Consider the following 25,621-nt stretch of genomic DNA (forward strand, 5'->3'; position numbering starts at 1 on the left):
GGAGTGTGGGGGAACAATCCTCCATACTGATGGAAACAAGGACTTGCCACCATCAAAAATGTTTTTTTTATGAATTCTTTTATTACAGATGGTGTTTACTGTCTTGCGGAATTGCTTTTTTTGTACGAGTTCTTTTGAGTTGATCACACTAGAGTTACCAGCATATTATGGAGTCCCTTCTGTATAATCTGCTGTATATTCACAATAGTAATAGTGAAGTCAGATTCACAATAGTAATAGTGAAGTCAGAGAACTACTTATGTAGAAGCAAACAGTTACAGAACATGTGCCAGGACACAGGTTGCCCAGAAGCCACAATAATGAGGAAATTATGTAGCTTATATATGTTTGACTTGGAATAATGGAGAGATATCACCTTGTGAAAACTTTTTCATTGCCTTACAAAACAGCTAAGCTGCTGAAAAGAAGCATGTTTCAGAAGAGAAGGTATTTAAAAGGAAGCTGCCATAAAATTTGGAGTCCCTGATTGAGAAATGTGCACAAAACTATTTCTTACAGGTTCATAGGTGTATACTAGGCTACTGACAACTGGGGTCTTAATAAGCCTAGCCAAGTATCCGAAATATATTCTGCAAGTTTATATGTTGGCTTTTGTAAGTTTAACCAGACTTCCCAAATGTATCCCACACGTTTATGTGCCTTAGTTGTCATTTTACGGGTATATAAGCTAGGGTAAGATTTACAGCCTGATATAGGTGCTAGACACGGGATGTATTTCCAGTTTCCCATCCACTGGTCCAGTTTCCTCTTGAATAGGGTTAGGGAAGAGCTATGCTTGACATGAATGGAAAGCCTGTTCCAGAGTCACATATTCGTCTATCTCAACATATCCTATTTATATTGCAAGCAAAGTTTAAATCCTTAGATTGAGTATAGAGATAGGGCTTTGAAGAATTTTGCAAAAGGCATGCTGTTTACACTCTGTATTCTTTTTGTGATGAGTGTTTGTAGACGTTCAGGTTGTTGCATGTGCTTGGTCAGGTACATACCAAAGGGGGCACTCTACTCATTGATAGGCCTGATGATGGCCAAATACACTGGAGTAATGAATTGCTTGGAACTTGATGCCATGTCCTTGCTTATAAGTTGAACAACATAGAATGGCTTCTTTACTACCTTAGACACATGTTTGTCAAAAGCCAGGTTACTATCTACATACATACACATATCCTTGACTATTGGTTCTACTCATAGGGGTGTGTTATTGATTTGGTAATTTCCTAGGGTAGCTAACCTCTCAAAGGTTACTATTAAGCATTTCTTGACACTGAGTTTTAAGCTGCGGCTTTCACACCAGTTATTTCTCTGTGTTAGCCCTTCCTGTAGGGTCTATATTATCTTACCGAAAGCTGTTTCCATCGAATACGGCATGATCGAAACTCAAACCGCGTAAACCTACTAATGCAAATGGCCAGGTCATTGATTTTTTTCCTAAGGAAGAAAATCGGTGGACCAACTAAATACCACAGACCATTTAAATTATTACAAAGTGGGGTGCTTTGCTCCCACACCCCCCTAAATAAACATACCAATGCCAAGATCACACTACAGTGGCGTAAAGGACAATTTCACGGAGATGGCCAACCAATTTTTTTCCTAGGAAAAAAAAATCTGTGACCTGGCAATTCATGTTAATGGGTTTTCGTGGTTTGAAGTTCGATCTTGCCGTATTTGCTGGAAACAACTTTTGGCAAGATAATATAGACCCCTTCCTGTAGGATACGTGTGCCTTGGGGGAACCTATGACTGCTACTAGTTTGTAATCATATGCAATCTTGGTCAGCCAGAGGCCCCTGACATTGGCCTTGACTTTTGAGAAGTATATGACAAAAAGGAACAGCCCCTGAGGGGACAGGTGCAGACTATCCTTAGCAAAGTAAAATGTTCTGTTGAGCATATCCTAACATGCTGACAAATATTGTATCCCCTAGGAATGACAGCAAAACTAAGCCAATTATTGAAGTCAATCATCTTTTGTTCATATTATGGCATCATCCTTGGTGAAGGTAGAATGATGTTCAGAGCTAGTCATATACCAGCCTGGGATGTAGAGTCTAAAAAGATCCATAGTGTATCCCTCCATATTGTGCAGGGAAGTATGTCTTTGGTCATTTACACCCAGATTGACTAAGATTGAGTCATACTGGTACTTGTGGTCTAATTTTGGATTTTTTGTGGTCCAAGCCTTTCTTTGTTGGAGGGAAGCCTTCTAGCTTAATTTTGTTTCTCAGAACTAGTCAGTTCTCTAGTTTCAGCACTCAAATCTGTTTCTTTGAACTCAGCATTTGTTCAGAACTCGTACGAACTAAATAAGCTACAAATTACTGCAGCACTCAACTTTCCTCACTTGTAAAGAGGAAAGCAGTTTTTAGTACTTAATAAATAAGCACCTATCCAGGCATGTCTAAGAGTCAGCTCCCAGTGATTTCTCCTGTCTACCTGATGAATCTGGGCATCTTGCAGCAATGCAGCAATTGCCTCATGTACACAGACAACCCTCTCCTCCTACCACCCAACACTACAACTTGTGAGAGATGCACTTATATAGCCAAACTGGAAGCAAAGCTCTCTTCACCCAAGACTGGACTAGACAGTAAAGAGGAGAAGGTAAACACTTGCACCACACCACACTCATCACATAGTCCCTCAAAACCTACACCACCAAAACACACACATAGAAACACAAAACACACACCTACATTCATAGAGGCTCTCAATAAAAACCTGCCCAAGCATCAGGGACCTCCAAAGCAGAAATGCAAGCAAACTCCACCCCCAACACAACCCAAATGACACATAGCCCACAAACTCAGTGTGCCACTCAACCACAGCCCATAAGGCATAACGTACCCAACACTCTAGTCATAGGTGACTCTATAGTCAGGCACACTGAAAAGAGACATGGAGGAGCTCTCCGATCTTGTAGCCCAGGCAGGTATGACCCTAGCCCTGAGTAGCATCCTGCCATCACTCAAAATGATACCACAGTACAAGGACAAAATGATTGATTTCAACAACTGGCTGAGCTTCTGGTGTCATTCTAAGGGGATCCAGTATTTGTTTGCCTGGGACGACATGATCGACAGACCACAATGCTTTGCCAGAGATGGCCTGCACCTGTCACCCTTGGGATTCCAAACACTGGCTAAAGCTCTTGCCACCCTATAGTGCCTTTTTTAGGCAAGGTTCAAATGACAAATTCACCACAGTAACAGGTACAAGCAAGCAAAATCTGAGGGTAATGCTACTTAATGCTAGAAGTCTAAACCTCAAAATGCACTCACTCGAGGCACTCCTTAAAATGGAGAACATCGACATCTGTGCAGTGACAGAGACCTGGTTCAAAGCTCCAGAGAGCACCCCTGCGTTACCAGGCTATAATTCATACCACACCTTTCGGCCACCTAACCCGGAACAAAGCAGTAAAGGTGGAGGTGTGTCCATATTCATTAAGGATATCCACACCTCCAGGCTAGCTGCATAGCATAATGCATCCGAGATTATCCAAGTGCAACTAACTCTGGGCAAGACCGCAATCCAAATTGTAGCTTGCTACAGACCCGCCACCATGCCCCAGGATTCCAACTCCTCATTTCTTGATACACTGGAAAGTATTAGGGTACAACCCAACACTCTAATAATGGGTTATTTCAACTACCCCACCATTAACTGGGAAAACTACTCATGTAATAAATCTTTTGCTCAACGTTTTCTGGAATTCATAAATTCCAATGCCTTGGATCAACTAATTCACACCCCCACCAGGGGCAGCAATATTCTAGACCTGGTCATTACCAACATGGGCAACCGGTGTTCCACACCAGAGGTCAATTCCTCGTTGGTCAGATCTGACCACAAGCTAATCACCCTAGACATCCCGCCCCCACCCCCAATTAGGGAAACCACTATAAAAAACTTATCCAAAGCCAACTTCACACTTCTTAAGACAGAAGTGGCAAACTTCATGACACCCATGCAGACTGACAATAGAGGTACGACTGCTGAATCCTACACAAATGCACTTTATAAGCACTTACACAAGTGCATGGCTCATGCTATCCCTAATAGAACCAAGATGCTATCCTCCAAAAAAGGGAAACCAATCAGGTGGTCCTCTGCCATAAACAAACTTTACAACAGAAGAAAGAAACTGTTTCAAAAAAGAGTAAAATCCCATGACTGGAGGAACTCCCTGGTCAACCTCAGTAAGAAGTTAAGATCCCTCATAAAATCCTCCAAAGCTAGTTATGAAAACAAAATTACCACTGACTCTAAAGACAACCAGAAAGCATTCTATAGCTATGTCAAAAATCTCAATGGCAACACTCAGATCTGCTCTGAGTTACAGCACAATGGCACTAAATATACAGAACCAACTGATATTGCCAACATCTTGGCAGATAGGTTCAGTGCTAACTTTACCCCTCTCTCACCCCATAGAGGACCCATCTCTATACCGGAAGAATGCAAAGTTCCTGTAATCATGGCTGCACAGGTAAAAAACACACTCTTCAAAGCCAAGAACACAGCATCCATGGGACCTGACAATATCCCAGGCTGCGTTCTACACGAACTACAGAATGAACTGCTACCCTACCTAAGTACCATGTTCAATCATAGCCTCACCTCAGGCATTGTGCCCGCTGAATGGCGCACTGCGATTGTTAACCCACTCCACAAAGGGGGAGCAATGACGGACCCCGGGAACTACCACCCCATTAGCCTGATGAGCCTGGTCTGCAAGGCCATGGAACATATCATCATGGAACTCATAAACAAAGACATTGGTAATCTCCAAACTCTTGACCCTACCCAGGTCGGGTTTGTAAAAGGCAGATCATGTCTCCTAAACCTGATTGACTTCTTTGAAGCAGTCACCAAAGCCATAGATGAGGGTAAGGTGGTTTACACAGCTTATTGAGATCTTGCCAAGGCTTTCGACACCAACCCCCACTCTGCAATTATAGATAAGCTCATTAAACTAGTTATAAATCCCTATGTCACAAGATGGGTTGCCATCTGGCTCATGGACAGAACCCTCACTGTGGAAGTAGCAGACTCCAAATCCGACTTCAGACCAGTGACAAGTGGAGTACCACAGGGTTCAGTCCTGGGTCCTCTCCTGTTTGGTATCTACTTCTCTGAAGTACAGGCTAACATAGAAGGTCTTTGGCTAACAAAGTTTGCAGATGACTGCAAACTAGGAGCCATATTCGAAACTCCTAACGATGTGGACATACTACAAAAGGGCCTCACTGAGACAGATGCCTGGTGTCAAAGCCATGGCCTGAATCTCAATGCCAAAACGTGTATTGTCATTCCCTTTGGTACAAACTCTGTACCCATGAACTACCACATAAGTGGTAGTCTACTTAATGCCGAAAGTGTAATAAGAGACCTTGGGACACAGGTGGACAGTAGTCTCTCCTTTAATAGTCACATAATCACATCACCACAGTGGTCAGAAAATCCTTCTATGTGGCTCATCTCATCACAAAAGGTTTCTCATCCAGAAAAAAAGAGGTCATTGTTCCCCTCTACTCATCACTCATTAGACCCATTATAGAGTACAACACCCCTTTTGGTATGTACCTCACAAGACATCTACAACAACTGGAAAGGCCACAGAAATACTGCACAAAGAGGATTACTGGCCTCAAACAGATGCCCTACGCAGACCGTCTCAAAAAACTCCAGCTTTACTCCGTCACATATCGCCTACTCAGAGGCAATCTCTGCCTAACATACAAAGCTATGTCAAACCCAGAGCTGTTGGACATGCTCCACTTAAAGAAATCCCAATCCATCCAAGCTACATGCTCTATAGACCTAAACCTTGTCACCACAATAAACAGAACATGCTGGTGGGATAGATTCCTGTCCCAGAGACTTCCTATACTCTGGAACATACTACCTATCTATGTCAAACAGAGCTCCTCATTAGCACTCTTCAAGAAAAATCTTGATGATTGGATGGGAAATAGGAAATTCACCCCAGGGATCATTTCTGTGGCTCTGCTCGACAGGCAGGAAAAAAAATTTTCTTGGGTGGCAAAAAAGGGAGTACCTTTTGGCTAGGATTATATAGGCCCTAGGGCCAATAGCCTAGTACCTACCTATGAACCTATGGACCTATGACTTGAGTACATGGGTGATTTGGCAGATCCTGGCCCCCTGATACACAGCTGATCATGATTTTCTCCTTATTCAGCCTGGTGAGTGGGACATATGTGAGACTCATAATGGAGTCTCCTCTGACTAAAATATTGGTCAGTATGTTGGCTTGCCTTATGGGCTTTGTTGACTCTCCAAAAGGTGTGGCTCTGTGTTTTATATTGGATGCTATTTTGGTGGAGCACTTTTGGGGATTATGAAAATTCTTTTTGTAGGACAAATGTCTAGGAGGTCTTTGGGGTTTAAGAAGGTTGCTTTTAAGTGCCTCAGCACATGTTGGTCTAGTTGTTTGGTCAACCTGATTATTATTTTGAGTGCTTTTAAGTGAGAGCATTGCCTCCAGTGACATTGTGTACTTACATCTCTCATATACTGTATTTGTTTCTCTAAGGATTAGTTGGTTGCCAGTGAACATGAGACATTTCCTAAATTGTCTCCGGATGGCTATATTTACCAAGCCTGTGGGGCAGAGAAATTGGGAAAGTGCTCATCTATGGCACCAGGCTGTTTTAGGTGAACTAGAAATTGGTAATACAGCAGGGATTTACAGCAGGATGACTTGGGCACTGTGAGGATACACTAACTGTGACGATATGAAAACAGCCTAACACAGGTTTTAAGAGTCTAAATGGAAGGCCTTCCCAGTTTGATCTTTTTGTGCCCAGTAGAATTAGTAGATGAGATAAGAAGGGGAGGGCTATCCACCTGGCAGTGTAAACCCTGGCTCTAGATGATTGTCACTGTTGAAGTGACACCCTGACCCCATGTGCAAAAATGGGAAAAAGGAGTTGTGGATGGATGGGTGGATGGATAGATGGATGGATGGATGGATGGATGGATGGATGGATGGATGGATGGATGGATTGATAAAAAGGGGGAGGGGCTTCTACAGCTAAATTTAGATTAGGGGTGGAAAACTCAAAAGGCATCAAAAGAGGCACTGTGGAAGGCAGCTCTAAATAGTTGAAAAGAAAGTGTAGACACAAAGAAAGAAAAAAATAAAATTACTTCCCTGCCTTATTTTCTATTTTTAAAACTCCAGCAGAGACACATGACTGCTTGCAAATGCAGCCAAAGTCTCATGAAAGACCAGGTCAGGTTAAAGTGTTGTGTATTAAATATCAATCAAGGAAGTGCAATAACCAATGAAAAACAAGTGAAATCTGAAGCCCAGGTGCTTACAGAAACAACAGTATGGTCATAGAGTTAATTCTTAGAGAGGATAAAGGAGGTCTAAGTATGAATCCAACATCAGAGTATCTTACTGTAATGAAAAGGGGAAGTGAAAAAGAGCTGGACAGTAGTTAAGTTTTGTTGTGGCATTTTAGAAGTTAAAAAATGTCACAGTTAACTGTGCTAAAGCACTTTTTATTCTCCATTGCATCCATGTATTCATGACCCACAATTTAAGTAAAGGGATCCTTTGCTAAACTAAAAAACTTATATAAGTTTTTCAAGAAAAAATATCTTCAAAACATAACACATACCACAACTGCTGCTGTCTCCAATCCCAGGGACCCCCAACTGAGAAGAAGTGCCAGCGACCCCATCATGGTCATCCTAGAACAAATCAAAAACACTATTAGACGTGTTACAGTTCTATGAAAAAATATTCACCTTTGCTGTCTGTTTCAATTATTTCAATTCTTTTTTTTACCTTCTTTAATCATATTTTCCTCTGGGGCTCCTTGTGGTTATAACTTAGGATATACTATGATAAACTGAGGATTTCATCAAAAACTCTTTATTTCTCTCTCTCTCTCTCTTCTTTTTGTCTATGCTATGCAAGGTTCCTCTCAGGTAATATGCATAAAGAGGCCAAACCATCATATGGAAGAAGGGAATATGTCCACAAAAACAGACAGAAATTCAATGGTTCAATAAGGCTTTAATGAAGTATATCATATCTATGTCTTCATGACCCACAATTTTAATAAAGGGGTCCTTTGCTTCAAACTGTGTTGCTGACTCAATAAATAAATGCCTTTCTAATGCAAACCTAACATAGAAGCAAATGTCAGTTGTTTTTTGGAGATGTTTTTGATTGTGTTGCTATATCTGAGTTGAAATAGGTGTATAAGTCATGACACAGAGTGCCTGGTGTGGAGACCAAGGGATATATTTATAACTACCTTATTAAATCAGATTCAGGAAGTTTCTATAAGTGGTCCTTAAATCAGGTTTAGGGACATTAAAAAATGCTCACACTTTATTACTGTTTTCCGTATTGCTGAAGTTTGGTTCCTCACTACTCACTGCAATTTTAATTAGGGATGATGATGATGATGATGATACGCTGTGATATTCTGAAAGAGGAGGCCACCAGCAGTGACAGCAGATGAATACTACACTGTCGCTCCAGAAGCAAAACAGTACCAGTGTGACTTTGTGCTTCATTAGCCCTTTAGCACCAAACAGTAATTTATTACTGTTCTAAGAATACATATCCTGAGACTTCAAAATGTTTTCCACTGAAGTGTTATTCATTCTGGTACAAGTCACTATTTACAGTCTGTGAACTAAAATTAAATGATGTCTTGCTGAAATTAGATCATATCTTAAATTGCAGGCTTCGTGAAACAGTGTACTACGAAAGGCAATCACACTCTTTCCCTTGTATAATCATTGAAGCTAGTTTTTCATGTCAAACATAATGACCTATGAGAACCAGTGTTTCTATTTTGTAACCTAATTTGGGAAAGGTGACTTCTCATTCTAAACTCTGAGGGAAGTTAAGACTTTTCTAGGTGGCAGAAAACCCTGTTATGAAATGTATTTATCTGCTTATAATTCTGTTGACCAGGTTAGTCCCCCCAGGCATAACCCATTTTCAGAAGTGATATTCATACTGAGCAAGGATAATTTGGCCAATAGATCAGGGAAATTCCCCTATTACTTATGGTTCTTCATTACATGTAATTACATGTAAATTATAAAATAACATCTTGACCTTTGAATCTTGCTCAGCCCCTTCATACAGCACATATAATATCGTCATGCATATGTACTCATGCAGTAATTTTAAGGATTATTAGGAAGATATGGAGTCTGAGAAACACTTTCTTGGTTAATATGCTATCTAAAATATATTAATTAGGTGATATTGCATTTTCATCACATACTTTTGCTGAAATTAAAATATTTTACCACCAGGAAGAGAACAGTGAGACCCATTTCAGGGGTAGTTGTCATGCCAAACCTTACTCCTTTGACAACATCTGAAACAAAGCCAGATGTTGTAAAGCTTGGCTGCAATTTTCAGTTTACCAGTCAGAACACTTGTATTTAGAATCTCACCAAAATTTTCTTTATAATCTTTCTCAGTTTGAAAGTGCACTGTACTGCCTGCTTGCGTATGAATACCAGCAGATCTGTATCTGCAATTGCACTTTAAGCATTATGGTGGAGGTATTGTATGATAGGTTTGATATGCTTTTTTGAACAGTATTCCTGGACTGATCCTGAAATATAACAATTTTGATCAGTGCACTACCCAGGTAAACAAACATAAATAAATGAATAAAAGGTCTACATCTAAGATGACTACACTTGAGAACAAAATCCAGTTGAGTAAATAAATGAATAAATGTTCTACATCTAAGCTGACTACACTTGAGAACAAAATCCAGTTGAGTATTTAATATTGAATGTTTTGGCAACATACTAGGAAAGAATACCACCAGGATGAAAGGAGGCAGCTGACCATTTTGTAGAAAATCCATTTATTTAGCGCTTTCGTCCTTAGTAAAAGAACTTCATTAGAATACTGAATACACACATAGTTCCATCTTTTATACCCAGCATGCTGTTGGTGTTAATTAAACAGTTAAAAAATGAACATCTTAAAGGGCTATGTCCCAAACGTTCCACATTTATACACAAACATTTTCAACGAGGTAACAGAGAAGAGGACTGGGGGCTACTACCTACCTTTAATAGGGATGCATAGGAAACAAATGCCTACAAACAACATAACAGTTTAAAACAAAATGTGTAAGGAATTAATTTTAACATACAATAGTGATTTCACTGACATCAAAAAAGTGATATGTAAAAATTGGAGAGTCTTTGACACTGAAACAGAATATAAGGAAATAGTTGGGAAAAACCCACTCATTGTATACAAAAAAGATATCTGTATATAAAAAATATGCCAGAGAGAGCGATTAACTGTGAGCAAGTGGAGATGATGAAAAAATGTGGACTTTGTACACAGTGTAAATGTATACTAGTGAAGTAAGATTAGAACATTATGGTACTATCAAACTTCAAAAGAAGTTCATCTGTAACAGTAGGAGAATTGTTTACTTAGCAGCATGTCAGAAATGCATCTGTTTCTATATTGGAAAAATGAAGAACTGTCTAAAAAGCAGAATTTATCAACATAATTATGACATTGTGAAGAAAGAAATGGACAATGCACTATCACTGCACATTCAGACGTTCACTGACCATTTTTCGAATTTATTATTATTGACCAGTTGGATGGGGGCAGAGAGGTGGACCCACAGATGACTACCTTGAATACAAGGATCTTCAGTGGCAATTGCCAACAAATGCCATTACCTACTCTGGTTTAAATTAGAATATATCAATCAGTCCTGTCTTAAGACTAAAAGCAGCCTTAGTTTTATAAGTATTTCATGTTTTAACAATTTGGCATGGTGAAACGAATGTTTGTGTATAAATGTGGAAAGTTTGGGACATAGCCTTTTAAGATGTTCATTTTTTTAACTGTTTAATTAACACCAACAGCATGCTGGGTATAAAAGATGGAGCTATGTGTGTATTCAGTATTCTGATGAAGTTCTTTTACTAAGGACGAAAGCGCTCAATAAATGGATTTTCTACAAAATGGTCAGCTGCCTCCTTTCATCCTGGTGGTATTCTTTCCTAGTATGTGGTTCCTGTTTTTATTAGTCATTTTGGCAACATACAAAGAATTGCCAGATGCTACAAAAGCTTTTCAAACACGTTAAATCTTGTTAACAGTTTAGGGTGGAGGATTAAGGCTATGAACTATTGATGAGCTTTATTCTATAGTGCAGGGTATATTTCCCCCAATCTCCATTTGCCTACTCTGTGAGTTTTAAGGAAGTTGGTTAACCAGAGAGTGCTTTTAGGTTGTCCCTGAAAATAAGCCTCTAACTAGTGAGTTTTCCTTACTGACAAATAAAATAAAAAACAAACAAGTGAGATCATCCCTTGTCATTTAAAAATAATAGCAAACTACTTGCTTTAGTTAATCTTCTTAGTGCAAACTTGCTGGGTGTACATGCATATGAAAATTCAAAGCAGACTTTGATAGACATTTGACAGACAGAGCTACTAAGACATTACATTTCTATGACCATCCATTATAGATTTTCAGACACATTTGACAGTTGATGTTAGTAAGACATTCACGGTGTTATGTAAGGCTTTTAGAGACATTTGATAGAGATATTACCAAGCCATTGTTGGACTAAGTTGAAATCAATGGAACCACCATGACAACATATCACTGCTGTGGACACTGCATGGCTTTGGGCAGGTAATGAAGGTGATGTGGTGGACAGATGGGAAAAAAGCAGGATAATGAAGAATGGATGCAATGCATTTAGGGAATGCTATTGTCTTCATTCTTTACCTCCATACAGATCACAGTGGTACCCTTTCATCTACTCCAGCATCATAAAATCTCCTTCCATGTCATCACTTGCACCAAACAGCAACTTTAAAGCTAGCACTTGCATATGATAAGGATGTTTATCTTGTGCTTTTCTGTACTAAAAAGCAAGATGCTAGTCAAGTGACATCAGTAACAATGGCTTTTGACCCAAACAATGGCATGACAGAGACCCTTACCTCAGGGCCCATAAAACCAAAAGTGGGAGCCCCACACCGGTGGTATGATATTAGTGAGCCTATCAAAGGATCCAAACCAGCAGAATGAGGAGAGAATCATGACTACAATGTACTGCAGGGCATAGTGGCTCAGTAATGGTCCCCAAGCTCCAGAGTCTGAGGTTTAATCTGGACTTCCAGTTACTGGCTATATGAAGTTTTCATGTTATTATCATTCTTAACTACTCTGGTTTTTTTCCAGCTCCCCCAATATGATAATTCATCAGCACTACACTAAACTGTTCTCACACAAACACACACACACACACACACACACACACACACACACACACACACACACACACACACACACACACACACACACACACACACACACACACACACACACACACACACACACACACATACACACACACACACACACACACACACACACACACACACACATTTGCAAAAACATTGTTATTCCTATTTTATGTTCAGACCATACCTTATTATGTCATGCTTGCTTTATATGCCCAGTTCTACATACTTACACAATTACTAGCCATTTAGCTTGTTTTGCTAGCCCCAAAAGGATGAAGAGACAAATGATGAGATCCATTAAGAGCAGCAGTATGTAAGCCAACCATCTGAAACAAAACAAAACAAGTTGTTGACGCTTAGAATGCTTACTGCAAAGTATGTCATTTCCACCATAGTAAATCACACTAACATAATATTTGTGACTTCCTAAATTTAGAACTATTCTTTTTTCTGCATTACCATTACTTTCATGATAAAACTGTTGGCGTTACTCCATGCCCCCCTCAAGCATAAAGCTTGTGGTTAATATAGCAATGATGTGACTGATAGCATTGTGTCCTGTTAGCCATACTTCATAAAAATGCACACACATCATACTATATCTCATACAATAGTCCAAAACTCTACCAATTTACGCCCTACTGTTTTCTGCCCAAATTATAGTCCGTGCTATATCACAAAACCCTACAGCAAAAGATAAAACTTATCCTGCTCTGTCAATATTTGTCATAACTGTAAAGTAATAACTTCCATTTTGAAATTACATGACATTGTACATAAATTTTCATGGTCCTGTAATACATTTTAACAAGCTATGTTACAGTAGTCTGATGTACTATAAAGTACTCAATGCTTCAAAGAAGTTCCAAATGCTCTCCAAAAGTTACAGTCCCCATCTCTGTTTATCATCCAATAGAATGTATTTTGAATTATTTGGATTTAGGGTCATTCCATTCATCCATTTTATAAGACACTTGTCCTGGCAAAGATCAAGGTCATAGCACTGTGAGCAGGCAAGATAAGATTTCCATGTCCCGTAGCAGCAGTCCCCATCTTATCCTATAAAATCCTTAGGTGTTCCCAGACAAAAAATTTTATATATCTATATGCATGTGAGTGTGTGTGCATGTGCACGCATGTGCATGTCTCAATCTCTCTCTCTCTTTCTCTCTCTCTCTCTCTCTATATATATATATATATATATCTATGGGTCTACTTCACTTGACCTAAAACTCATTTGACTGACACCCATGTGACCGACACTCAATTGACCTAAATTTCATTTGAATGACAACTCATTTGACTGATTCCCATTTCACTGACATTTAAGACATAGAATTGTGGGTTTTCCTTCACCTGTGACTTGTTTGTGATAAAAAGAATTACTGTCACTTACAGTGCTGACTGTCAGAATACTGGGTCTATATTATATGAACGAAGTTTTATAACTTATAACTTATATAACTTATATAACTTTTATAAAGAGGGTTTTCTCCCTCTTGTCTTCTTTCCTAACTCCCCCAAATCGTTCTTTTCCTTTTATGTCTACCCTCTATACTTTCTTTTCCATCCTGGTCCTGCCCATCACCCCACTGTTTAACTCCTTTAACCCATATTTTTACATCACCATAGCTTTACCTTAACTTATTCTTTTCTACACTTATACTTAGGCTAATTTTTATAAGGTTACACTACATATACATACAGACCTAGTTCAAACCTACCTGCTGCTTCCACACTTCTCTGATTGTTTCTTGTCTGTACCACACAAAATTAATTTCTTGTGTCTTCTCTGGGCTCACTCCGCTCCCTCCCTGCCCCCAAATCCCACCCCCTAGCACCTCTACATTTATCCCCACAAAGACACACCCTCTTACTACACAACCAATCACACAGTAGACCCACCCACCCTCTTACTTCACAACCAATCACTATCTAGTCCCATCTAACCCACCTTTACCATCTTCAAATTGTTTCTAAGACACACCCCTCATTTGTCACACTCAATCATATTATACACTTCATCTACACCCTTCTTTATAGCTGTTTCCTTTCCCAATCCCTGACCAACCTTTCCCCTACTAAATTTCTAACATCCCTGCACAGGCCCTCTCAACATGTATAATTATACTCAACATCTCCTTTTAATAACTCTCCTTACTACTCTAACCTCTACCTATCTTTTAACCTTCTATGAACTACCCCTACCTCTTACTCTTATAATCCCAAACAGACATACCCAAACATCTCCATCAGCCTTATCTAAAAACTATCTCAATACCATCCACACAACATCCTTTCTACAACCTAAATACCACCACCTTTCTCACATAAAATACCTTAACTACCACCTTAAAAAATGTCCTTACTACTACTGTAAATCCCCTCAACTCTTCAACACTACAATATCTTGCTCATTAATAGATGGAGATATTCACCCAAACCCTGGTCCAATCCCCTCCCCAATTCCCTCTAAATGCCACCCACTTAATAGAAATAGTACACAATCTACTAAACCCCCCAAAACACTATCTATTGCCCAACTAAATATATGAAGCATTTGTAATAAAATAGCACAAATTTATGCCCTACTAGAAGTTCAACAATTTGATATTCTCTGTCTAACAGAAACATGGCTTAAACCTACAATTAATGACAATGAAATTATTCCTCCAGGCTACAACATCCTAAGACAGGACCGCTTAAACAAAAAAGGTGGTGGGGTTGCTATTCTCTATAGAACAGGACTGCAGATTAGTAGAACAAATCATAACCTCTCACTTGACACTACTATTGAAATAATTATTACAAAACTGCAACTCAACCAACAAAAAACATTAAATATTGCCTGTACCTATCTTCCCCCAGGAAAGAATCCAGCCATATTAGAAGACCTTCTACACTGGCTCTCACTAAATCACCCTCAAGAGACAATACTCTTAGGGGATTTTAACATTGACTGGAACTTATGTAAACAGACTAATCCATCTACCCTTATCAACCTGCATGGTTTCTCTCAAATAATCAACCTCCCAACTAGAATAAATAAACTTAATAACAAAGAAAGTATACTTGACTGGATTTTAACAAATAGTCCTCAGCAAAAATATACAACAGGGACTCTCCCAGATGACCTCAGTGATCACTCCCTCACTTATATTATTAGGCAAAAAAACAAGACTACTGTCCCTATTCAAGTCAGATCATTCCGTAGTAAGAAATACTTTGACCTCAACCAGTTTCAAAATGGACTCATGCAAGTAAACTGGACACCTCTTAAATCTCTCCCAATAGACGAAGCAGTTAGTCACTTTAATAATACTTTTCTCACTATCCTGGAACACCATGCCCCAATGCTATGCGTGTCAAATCTAAAACAGCCCAATGGCTCTCAAATAACACTAAGAAACTTATCTTAAATAGGAACAAAGTCTGGGCTAAATGGCGAACTACAAAAAGCCTAACTGATAATGTCACTTTTAGACAACAGAGAAATATGACAAAGAAAGCCATCATACAAGATAAAAGAATTTTTATACCCAGCTTCAGCAATCTTCACCCCACCAACCACATAAATTTTGGTCCTCTATCAATAAACTATTATCCCCGGGTAAAGTTGCCACACCAAACCCTTCTGGCTCTGACCCTAACTCCCCCTTACAAACAGCCAATGCATTCAACACTTTCTTCACTTCAGCCATACTAAACCTAGCTAATCAACAAAATCCTGATACCTCCAAACTATTTACACCTAGCTCTATTCCCCCCCCATTTCACCTTCAACCCATACCTACCTCTCAAATACTGTCCTTACTTTATAAACTAAAACCTACAACCCCTCTGCTGACCAATTACCAGCTGAATACCTCCAACTAGGTGCAAAAGCCTTAGCATACCCCATCTCTATACTCATTAATAGGACAATAAAAGAAAGTACAATTCCATCAGTCTGGAAAATCTCTTATATTATCCCTCTTTTAAAGGAGGTGACTCTACTGAGTATTCTAACTACCAATTGCACTACTATCTCCACTTGGAAAAATAATGGAGAAGTGTGTCCACAAACAGTTACTAAATCACCTACTAGACCACAAACTCCTGGCTAATTGCCAACATGGGTTTCACCATACCATAGTACTAGTACAGCCTTACTATCCTTCATTGACTCAATTAACAAAAACCGTAACAATAATACTCCTTCTTCAGCATTCTTCAGACCTGTCCAAAGCCTTTGACATGGTAAATCACCAGCTTCTTCTCCATCGTTTAAAATCTTTTTCTCTAGATAATCTAGCCTTATGCTGGTTCACATCTTACCTAGACAACCGCAAACAAGCAGTTCTATGGGACAACCAACTCTCTGATCTCCTCCCCACCACTATAGGAGTCCCTCAGGGCTCTATTTTAGGCCCACTCTTATTTTCCATTTTCATTAATGAACTTTATCTAGCTACTCCACAATCAACTTGTATTCAATATGCAGATGATACTACCATCATTTGTGCAGCCTCTACACAGTCAGAACTTCACTCTCTTACACAAAAAACCTTCTCAACTATAGAACAATGGTTCTCTAATCATTGCCTTCTCCTTAACCCTAAGAAAACCAAACTCTTGCTTTTTTCACCCACCCATTTGTCTACCTCTATCCATTTTACCCTAATATCTGACAATGGAACCATTATCTCTCCTGACCAAACAACAAAACTCTTGGGTATCACTATTGACAATCAATTAAAATTTGACAATCATATTAATCTTACAATAAAATCGACCAACAGAAAACTAGGATCTCTATAGAATCAAATCTTTTCTTACTCCTGAAGCCAAAACTACCATAGCCAGAACTCACTTAATCTCAACCCTTTTATATGCTTCCTCCATATACACAAATCTCTCTAAACATAATCTTAGCAAACTTACCTCTTCATATAATAATATTGCCAGATTTGCAACTGCCTCTCCATATAGAACTCATCATTGTTTAAATCTCAAAAGCTTGGCTGGATGGAACTACCACACCTCATACAATACTATCAACTCACTATTGCACATAATGCCCTACATCACCCTGAAAACACCCCAATACTCTCCACCCTCATAACACCCTATAACAATCTGAGGCATCTACGCTCCACCAACAAAATACTGGTCCAAACATCCCGATCCAAAACTCAGCAGGTGACTCCACATTTTCCAACTCAGTTGGCAAAATATGGAACAAGTTACCACAGGAACTTACATCCCTAACATCACTCTCCCAATTTCAAACTAAACTAAAATCCTTCCTAAATATGCATTGGCTATGCTCTTGTCATAACCCAGGTTAGCTCTCTCTTTTTTGCATCATTATCCAACTCCTTAACACCCATTCTCTTTCTTCTCTTCTCCATACTCTATTGAAGTATTTAATATTCTTATCCTTTCTTTCTCTTCTCCATCCAAGGTTTTTGATTTTACTCAAAAGTTAATACAACGTGTTTAAAAGTTATTACATATGTTTTTTCTCTGTATTTTTGTAGATTATGTATATCTTGACATTGTTTAGTAGTTTGTAGTGGAGCTTTTCCCCGGGCCTCCACTGAAAATGGACATATATCCAGTTGGACTAGCCCGGTAAACAAATGTAAAATAAAATAAAATAAAAATAAATAAATAAAACTTCGAATACCATATGATTGACACCATATGGTTGAAGTTATAAAACTTCGAATAGTGAAAAAAAAAAGAATAAACCCTAAACTAAGGGTTGTAGGCAGGGGGGCAAGCCCCTCCTGCACCCCGCACACCCCCCGCTCTTTAAATATACCAACTCCGAGACCGCACTATAATGTGGTAAAGGGAAGACTTACCTTTACCACACTGTAGTACACTCTCGGAGTTGATATATTTAAAGAGCAGGGGGTGTGGGGGGGCACATATGGTGTCGATCATATGGTATTCGAAGTTATAAAACTTTGTTCATATAATATAGACCCCAGAATACTGATAGTCATGTAGAAAGTAGTGTTGTAGTGTTTCTAAATGTGGGTTTGTCTCTTTACATTTTTATGAGAAGTAATCTAAAGTAATTTGGTGAATGTTTTGTGAGTTCCCAACAGTAGTGGAAGCGTGTAGAGTACTGTAAGGCAAGTTAAAGGTATATGCCCTTTTCCCTACTGAAGTTTGATCCTGGAGTTAGTATATATAATTAGGGGGTGTGTGAGGGGCACAGCCCCCCCCCACATTGGGGTGTGTGGGGGGGGAGTAGTCCCCTGCCAAGTTTGGTTGTACATTGTCCCATTTCTGTTAAGAGGGTAAGTAAGTAGTTTTTAAGTTCTGGAAAGGGTTAGTTATTGGTGTTCTAAGTGTGCTTGCCTATGGTTTAAGATTTAGTATGTGGAAATTCAACACTGTAAGCTGTCGGTGACATGAGAGCCAGTTAGATGAGTTGTCAGTCAAATGAAATTTAGGTCAGTTGGGTGTCGGTCACATGGGTGTCAGTCAAATGAGTTTTAGGTCAAGTGAAGTAGATCCATATATATATATATATATATATATATATATATATATATATATATATATATATATATGATGGATATCTGAATGGACCATTCACATGGATTTTGCTTTATCATTTTCTTTTGTTCCTGTTGTTCCTGCTGTTGTATAGTTAGTTGTTGCTCATTTTTTTCACTGGGTTTGTGGATTTATGGAGGAGTTACAGCCAGAACAGTGTTTTTTGTGTTTCTGGGAAAACATACTCTATACCTTTAGAGTGTCTGTTGCAGGTTTTTTAGAGTCTACCCAAGGAGTTTGAAGAGGAGTATTGCAGCTGATGGATTATAGAGCATTAGTTTATGGAGGTGTAGACATTTTATCTTTAGCAAGTAACTTTAGACTTTTCCTAGGCAGTATGTGTTTTTTTTCCTGTACCTGCTGTTTTGAACTTTTATTTGAATACTGCCTGACTTCTTTGACTTGCTTTTTAATTGGCAGTTGAGTGTAATTATGGAGTCAATAAAACTTAACATCTGTTTAAATGGGTCATTGCTAGACATTTATCAATTATTAGAGGGTATTGAAACCCTGTTATTTAGTAGTGGTTTGGTTTGAACCCAAGAAGTTGGAAGGACAGCTTTATAAGAGGTTGCTGGCAAGGTCTTGCTATAGGGGGCATTATCTCCCTTACTTGTTACACTGTTTTACTGCCTGTTTCTTGTTGCTTTTGTGAATGACATTGTGATCATTTTCAATCCAAGGGGATGGTTTATTTAAATATGTTTCTCATTTCTAGTATTTTTTTTATTTTTAATGTGTCATTATACACTGTTTGGTTTTGTGAATGTACTTAGGAATTTAAACACTGCAATAATCTTCAACTTGTATTTCGGGTCTATATTATATTAGCGAATGCACTAAATTGTGAATGCTATATAATCGACCCACACCTGAAAATCCAAAATGTCGAACACACAGATCAGCGATTTTTTCCTAGGGAAAAAAGTTGCTGATCCAAAAAATAAAAATTCAAACACAAAATAAAGTGGGCAGGCTTCTCTCCCCACACTCATCCTACTTAACTATATCAACTCCGAGATTGCACCACTGTGAAGGAAATAGCAAAGTCCCGAAAATGGCCCAGTGGGGAAAAAATCTCTGTTCCGTGCTTTCGGCATTTTGCCATTTCATGTAATTATGCTCGATGAAACAGAGTTCACAAATTTAAGCGTTCGCTTAAGTAATAGGAACCCTGTATTCATGGCTTTGTGGCAGACTGAATTTAAAAAAAAAATCTTTCTGCTGGCACTCATCGTAAACTCATTCATTCTGTTGATATCTACACCCATCCTGTTTGGAGTGCAGCCTACCTGTGTCTAATTACTGCTCCTGTTTGCTGACTGAGTAAATATTCCTTACTGTCTGTCACTCTTAGCATGTACTTACTAACCATATCCTGATTCACCTTCCCTGAGCTAGAAAAAATAGCATTTAGTAAATTATTATTTTATACAGTCCTACCCTGTACGATTAACATATCAGGCTTTTAATGTTAAAGTTACTGTTTGCTTCATCTTTTTCCACATGTCATTCAGGCATTGCCCATCCAACCATATCTCAATACCTCACTCAAGAATCATAATATGTCCATCAAGTGGGTCTGTTTCAAACCCTAACCCCTCCATTCCCTTCCTTAATGTTACAAGGGTACCTAATCAACCACCTGCCTACCTCTCATCTCTTCTAACCTTTCTGGCATCACCCGTTCCACACAAGATTTACTATTGTTACACCCCCATCTCCTTTATCACTGTTTGTTTCTGATACCCATATTTTCAAATTTCTTTGTCTTCCCAAGTTTGTATAATGCATCCTATAGAACCAAAACAACATTAAAACCATCATCTAGTCCAGTATAATATCTAAAATCAAGGCCAGAATTATAATGCAGATTTATCCAGAGCAATTGTTGAATTTGGAGCAATATGAACATATAAAGTGAGATTGTGCCTTCTGAATCTTATGGCAGATTATGGCGTACTCAGAGAAGTAACATCAACACCTGATGTAGCACTTATAATACATATACCTTATCCTGACCTTGCTATGGCATCCTTCCACATAAGGGAATAACTGACAAAATAAAGGGATTAAACATAAGTCCGTAAGTAACTCACTGAAGAAAACACTGGTTAACAACAGGACACACATTGTGATTAAACTCCTATCTCAATGAGGGTATCTTTTGTGACACACAGGGTCCACTTTTTAAATGACATTTGCTGAAAACCCTCCTTTTTGTGCCATTCTCCTCAGGTTAGAAGAAGGGTATTATTACCTATGGGATCCACTATCAGCTAAGGAAAGAGCTCACCTTGCAGACATATGTGATGACTCAAAACTTGTTGAAAAAGTCTCCCAATAAAACTGTGGGCTAAATCACACAAAATATTTTCCTTGCAGGGAGCAAACTCCCCAACATCTCAGTGTTAGAAACATTACCCTAACTGCTTTACTTCTGTATACCAATTCCAAAGTTACACAATTCCAGGAAAAAGAGAAATCACCTGGTACAGGTGAAACATGGCTCTTATAACTCCACTTTACTCACCGAGTAGGAAAAATAATTTCAGGTGCTGCATTTTGGGGCTTTATTTTCTGCATTGTTAGCAGGTGAGTATTTGCCAACTTGTAGATATTCCCCAGATATAGTGAAAAATGCAACCTAGGAAACATAATTAGTTCAATAACAGATGACAGGTTTTACAAGGTGTTCTTCCAAATATACACCTGGTGCAGCAGTACTGACTTCACCTTTAATGTCAGTAAATCTAACATCACATGGCCAGAATAATATAATCTGTAGTTACAGAAGAGATGGTCAAATCATGAAAGAAATCAGTCCATCATTAAAGATCTAGGGACAATGGTAAGTAACAGTTTAAACCTTGGGCACCGTGTATCTGTCAAATTGAGAGAAGTATATTATAAAGCTCAACTAATTCAAAAAGACATGTCTAGTCACTCCAAGGGATGGGGGCTTACATCACCACTTTATACCTTATGGCTATGACCATTATTGAACGAAGTGCTTCATTTTGTAAGCTTTGAACAAGTCAAATGAAACATCCTAAAAAGGCACAATGATTCCTTACTAGAAAATCACCAGACTAGAAAATCACCAGGACAGGAAAATTTATTTAGAAATTCTTTAGGATCTGTCATTATATTCTGTTTCTGATATACTTTGAAGTGATATATACCCTGTCTATAAGGCAATGCCTGATCGAGTTCCATTTGAATGTAAATGTGAGCAACATCCCCTAGATGTGTCATCTAATACTGAAAATCAATATCAATGATGTAAGAAAATGTAACAGATATCATTATAAAATGCATTCAAAAATCAGAAAAAGTCATCCATTAGGTTCTTTCAAAATGAAGCTTGAATCATATATATATGAGAAAAATATCTGGATGAGGTTATGGGGAGTCAGTTTTTTAAAGGCCAGTAGGTTGCAAGTTTGACATTTGAACCAATTTAAAGTTATTTTCCAATGGATTCCCTGGAATTTGTTTATATATTTAATTATTATTTTTGCATTCTGTTAAACAAGAAGGCCACTGGGGTTTTTCAGTCATTTTTTAAAGGTTTACAATTAAAACAAACCAAGAGCAAATCAAGAACACACGGTTAATGATTGGGATTATTTTATTAAAGGAATAAAATCACAGATGCCCTTTTACCATTCAGTTAGGATTTCACAAATATGTGTACATTTTGTCTCTTTCTGTTTGCTTTAGCCTTATCACCCCTGAGTTGCGGGGTCTGCAGTAGCTATTTGTGGCACCAGTGCATCACTATAAGGCATTGTTTCTAGCAAATCTTGATCTGTGTGACGTGTGACAAGAGTTCTATCTATCTACAAGAACTACTGACACTTTAAATGGTCTTGTCCTTTCCATTTAGATGGCAAGAAGCTTACCTGTGGTCTCTAAGACGTGCCTGGAAACATACCATCACAGATCTTTCTTCTACTAGGTGCTACTCTTGTGGAATTCTCCACTTGGGTAGCTGTGGAAGTGAATGTCTGCAGATGGTTTTTAGGTGTCCTAAAACAGTTTGCTTTTAACATTTCTTTTTCAGAAGGCTTTTTTAGCTATAGATGTTATAGTCTTATTTATATATAGTGCATTTTAATTCCGAGTTTTAGTAAACTGGATTACTTTTTATCTGTTTTTATCAATTGACACTTAAATAAATTCTGACTTGCTGATTAGATGAATTTAGCAGACGTGAGAAAACCCAAGTGATGGTCAAAGCTTGGTTTTGCTGGATTCCATTCTTTGATTAAAGTGTTTAGTTCAGTTAGAAGCTGGGATTCTTAAATGAGTAGCACACTGCATGCTGCCCATGAACAGTGGTAATATACAGGGTATGAGCAGTTCTAACTTCCAGCTAGTGTTGTACAAGGGGAGAAATAGCATGGTATTCATCATATGCTAATGAGTGCATAATGACCGAGAAATGAGGAAAAACATGGAAATAAAACACATAGAGCATATAAATGGTGATACCCAAAGTGGTGATCAATTTAGAAGCTCATAAAATGGGCACACTGCACTGGGGTACAGACCCATTTTGAACCTGACAACATCCCAGGCTGTGTTCTATATGAACTACAGAATGAACTGGCACCCCACCTAAGTACCACGTAACATTATAGCCTCACCACAAGCTTTGTGCCCACTGAATGGTGCACAGTGATGGTTATCCCACTCCACAAAGGGGGAGCCACCACAGAACCTGGAAACTACCGCCCTATTAGCCTGATGAGCCTGGTCTGCAAGGCTATGGAACGTATCATCATGGAACTTATAAACAAACAATGACATTGGTAATCTCCAAACTCTGGACCCCACCCAGTTTGGGTTTGTAAAAGGCATATCATGTCTCCTAAACCTGCTAGACTTCTTTGAAGTGGTCACCAAAGCCATAGATGAGGGTAAGGAGGTTCACACAGCCTATCTAGATCTCGCCAAGGCTTTTGACACCATCTCCCACTCTGGAATTATAGATAAACTCATTAAACTAGGTATAAATCCCTATGTCACAAGATGGGTTACCAACTGGCTCACTGACAGAGCCCACACTGTGAAAGTAGCAGACTCCAAATCTGACTTCAGACCAATGAGAACTGGAGTACCACAGGGTACAGTCCTGGGTCCTATCCTGTTTAGTATCTACTTCTCTGAAGTACAGGCTAACACAGAAGGTCTTTGGCTAATGAAGTTCACAGATGACTGCAAACTACGAGCCATAATCAAAACTCCTAACGATGTGGACATCCTACAAAACAGCCTCACTGAGACAGATGCCAGATGTCAAAGCCATGGTCTCAAGCTCAATGCCAAAAAGTACATTGTCATCCCTTTTGGTAAAAACACTGTATCCATGAACTACCACATAGGCGGTATCTACTTAACACCAAAAGTGTGATAAGAGACCTTGGGACACAGGTGGACAGTAGTCTCTCCTTTGATAATCACATCACCACAGTAGTCAGGAAATTCTTCTATGTGGCACACCTCACCACAAAAGGTTTCTCATCCAGGAAAAAAGAGGTCATTGTTCCCCCTCTACTCATCACTCATTGGAACCATTATACAATACAGCTCCCCTTTTGGTATGTACCTCACAAGTCATCTACAACTGGAAAGGCCATAGAAATACCTCACAAAGAGGATTACTGGCCTCAAACAGATGCCCTATGCAGACCGTCTCAAAAAACTCCAGCTTTACTCTGTCGCATATTGCCTACTCAGAGGCGATCTCTGCCTAACATACAAAGCTATGTCAAACCCAGAGCTGTTAGACATGCTCCACTTAAAGAAATCCCATTCCCTCCAAGCTACATGCTCTAGGGACCTAAACCTTGTCACCACAATAAACAGAACATGCTGGAGGGATAGATTCCTGTCCCAGAGACTTCCCATATGCTGGAACAAGCTACCTATCTATATCAAACAAAGCTCCTCATTAGCACTCTTCAAGAAAAATCTTGATGAGTGGATGGGAGATAGGAAATTCACCCTAGGGATCACTTCTGTGGCTCTGCTCGACAGGGGCACAGGAAAATAATTTTCTTGGGTGGCAAAAGCCAGGGTACCTTTTTGGCTAGGCTTATATGCCCTAGGGCCAATAGCCTAGTACCTACCTATGAACCTATGAACACTGAAATGTGTTTGTTTGTTTGTGTCTTTCGGCTTTTCCCGGTTAGGGGTCGCCACAGCGGAACTCCGGTCCGCTAATGATTGGCAGTAGATTTTTACGTACTGGCTTGCCGGGCCTAATTCACGCATGTCGCTGCACAGAAGACGCTCTAACTGAGAATCGAATGGGCAACGTCTAACTGTGAGGTGACAACGCTACCACAGCACCACCACCGCAGTCATGAACACTGAAATGTGTACTGTACATAAAGGCCGCAATGCTAGAAGTAGCAGGAGTAGTAAATCGACAGCATGAATTAGTAGCCATCATCACAATGTTTCCCTTTGTGGCTATCTGTATCAGAGGAGGTGGTACAAACACATCAGCAGCTCACAGATTAGCTGATTCTATACTACTTTCATGTGGTTAGAAAGACTGTAAGAGAATTAGATGAAGTGTGCCTCCCACAAGCGAACTTGAGGGGGATACATAATATGTTAATTGTTGTAAATACTAAGGTATATGCAGCCTTAAGCATCTTAGCTATGAGGATTATCTTAGCTGTAAAGATCTTTTAGT

The 25,621-nt window shown here is 39.1% G+C and overlaps 1 protein-coding gene across 2 annotated transcripts in view; it reads right to left on the reverse strand.

Annotated features, from left to right (window-relative positions):
- The window catches only part of TTYH1 (tweety family member 1), a 1,335,534-nt gene that overhangs the window by 212,249 nt on the left and 1,097,664 nt on the right, over positions 1–25,621 (reverse strand). For both annotated transcript variants that reach the window (XM_044081666.1, XM_044081659.1), the window contains exons 5-6: positions 12,579–12,674; positions 7,683–7,755 (exon numbers count right to left, since the gene is read on the reverse strand). In XM_044081666.1, the coding sequence (XP_043937601.1) occupies positions 7,683–7,755; positions 12,579–12,674 (169 nt within the window). The remainder of the gene's footprint in view (positions 1–7,682; positions 7,756–12,578; positions 12,675–25,621) is intronic.

Source organism: Protopterus annectens, chromosome 1.part1, assembly GCF_019279795.1.
Source record: "Protopterus annectens isolate FY-2018-M chromosome 1.part1, PAN1.0, whole genome shotgun sequence".
Classification (NCBI taxonomy): Eukaryota; Metazoa; Chordata; order Ceratodontiformes; family Protopteridae; genus Protopterus; species Protopterus annectens.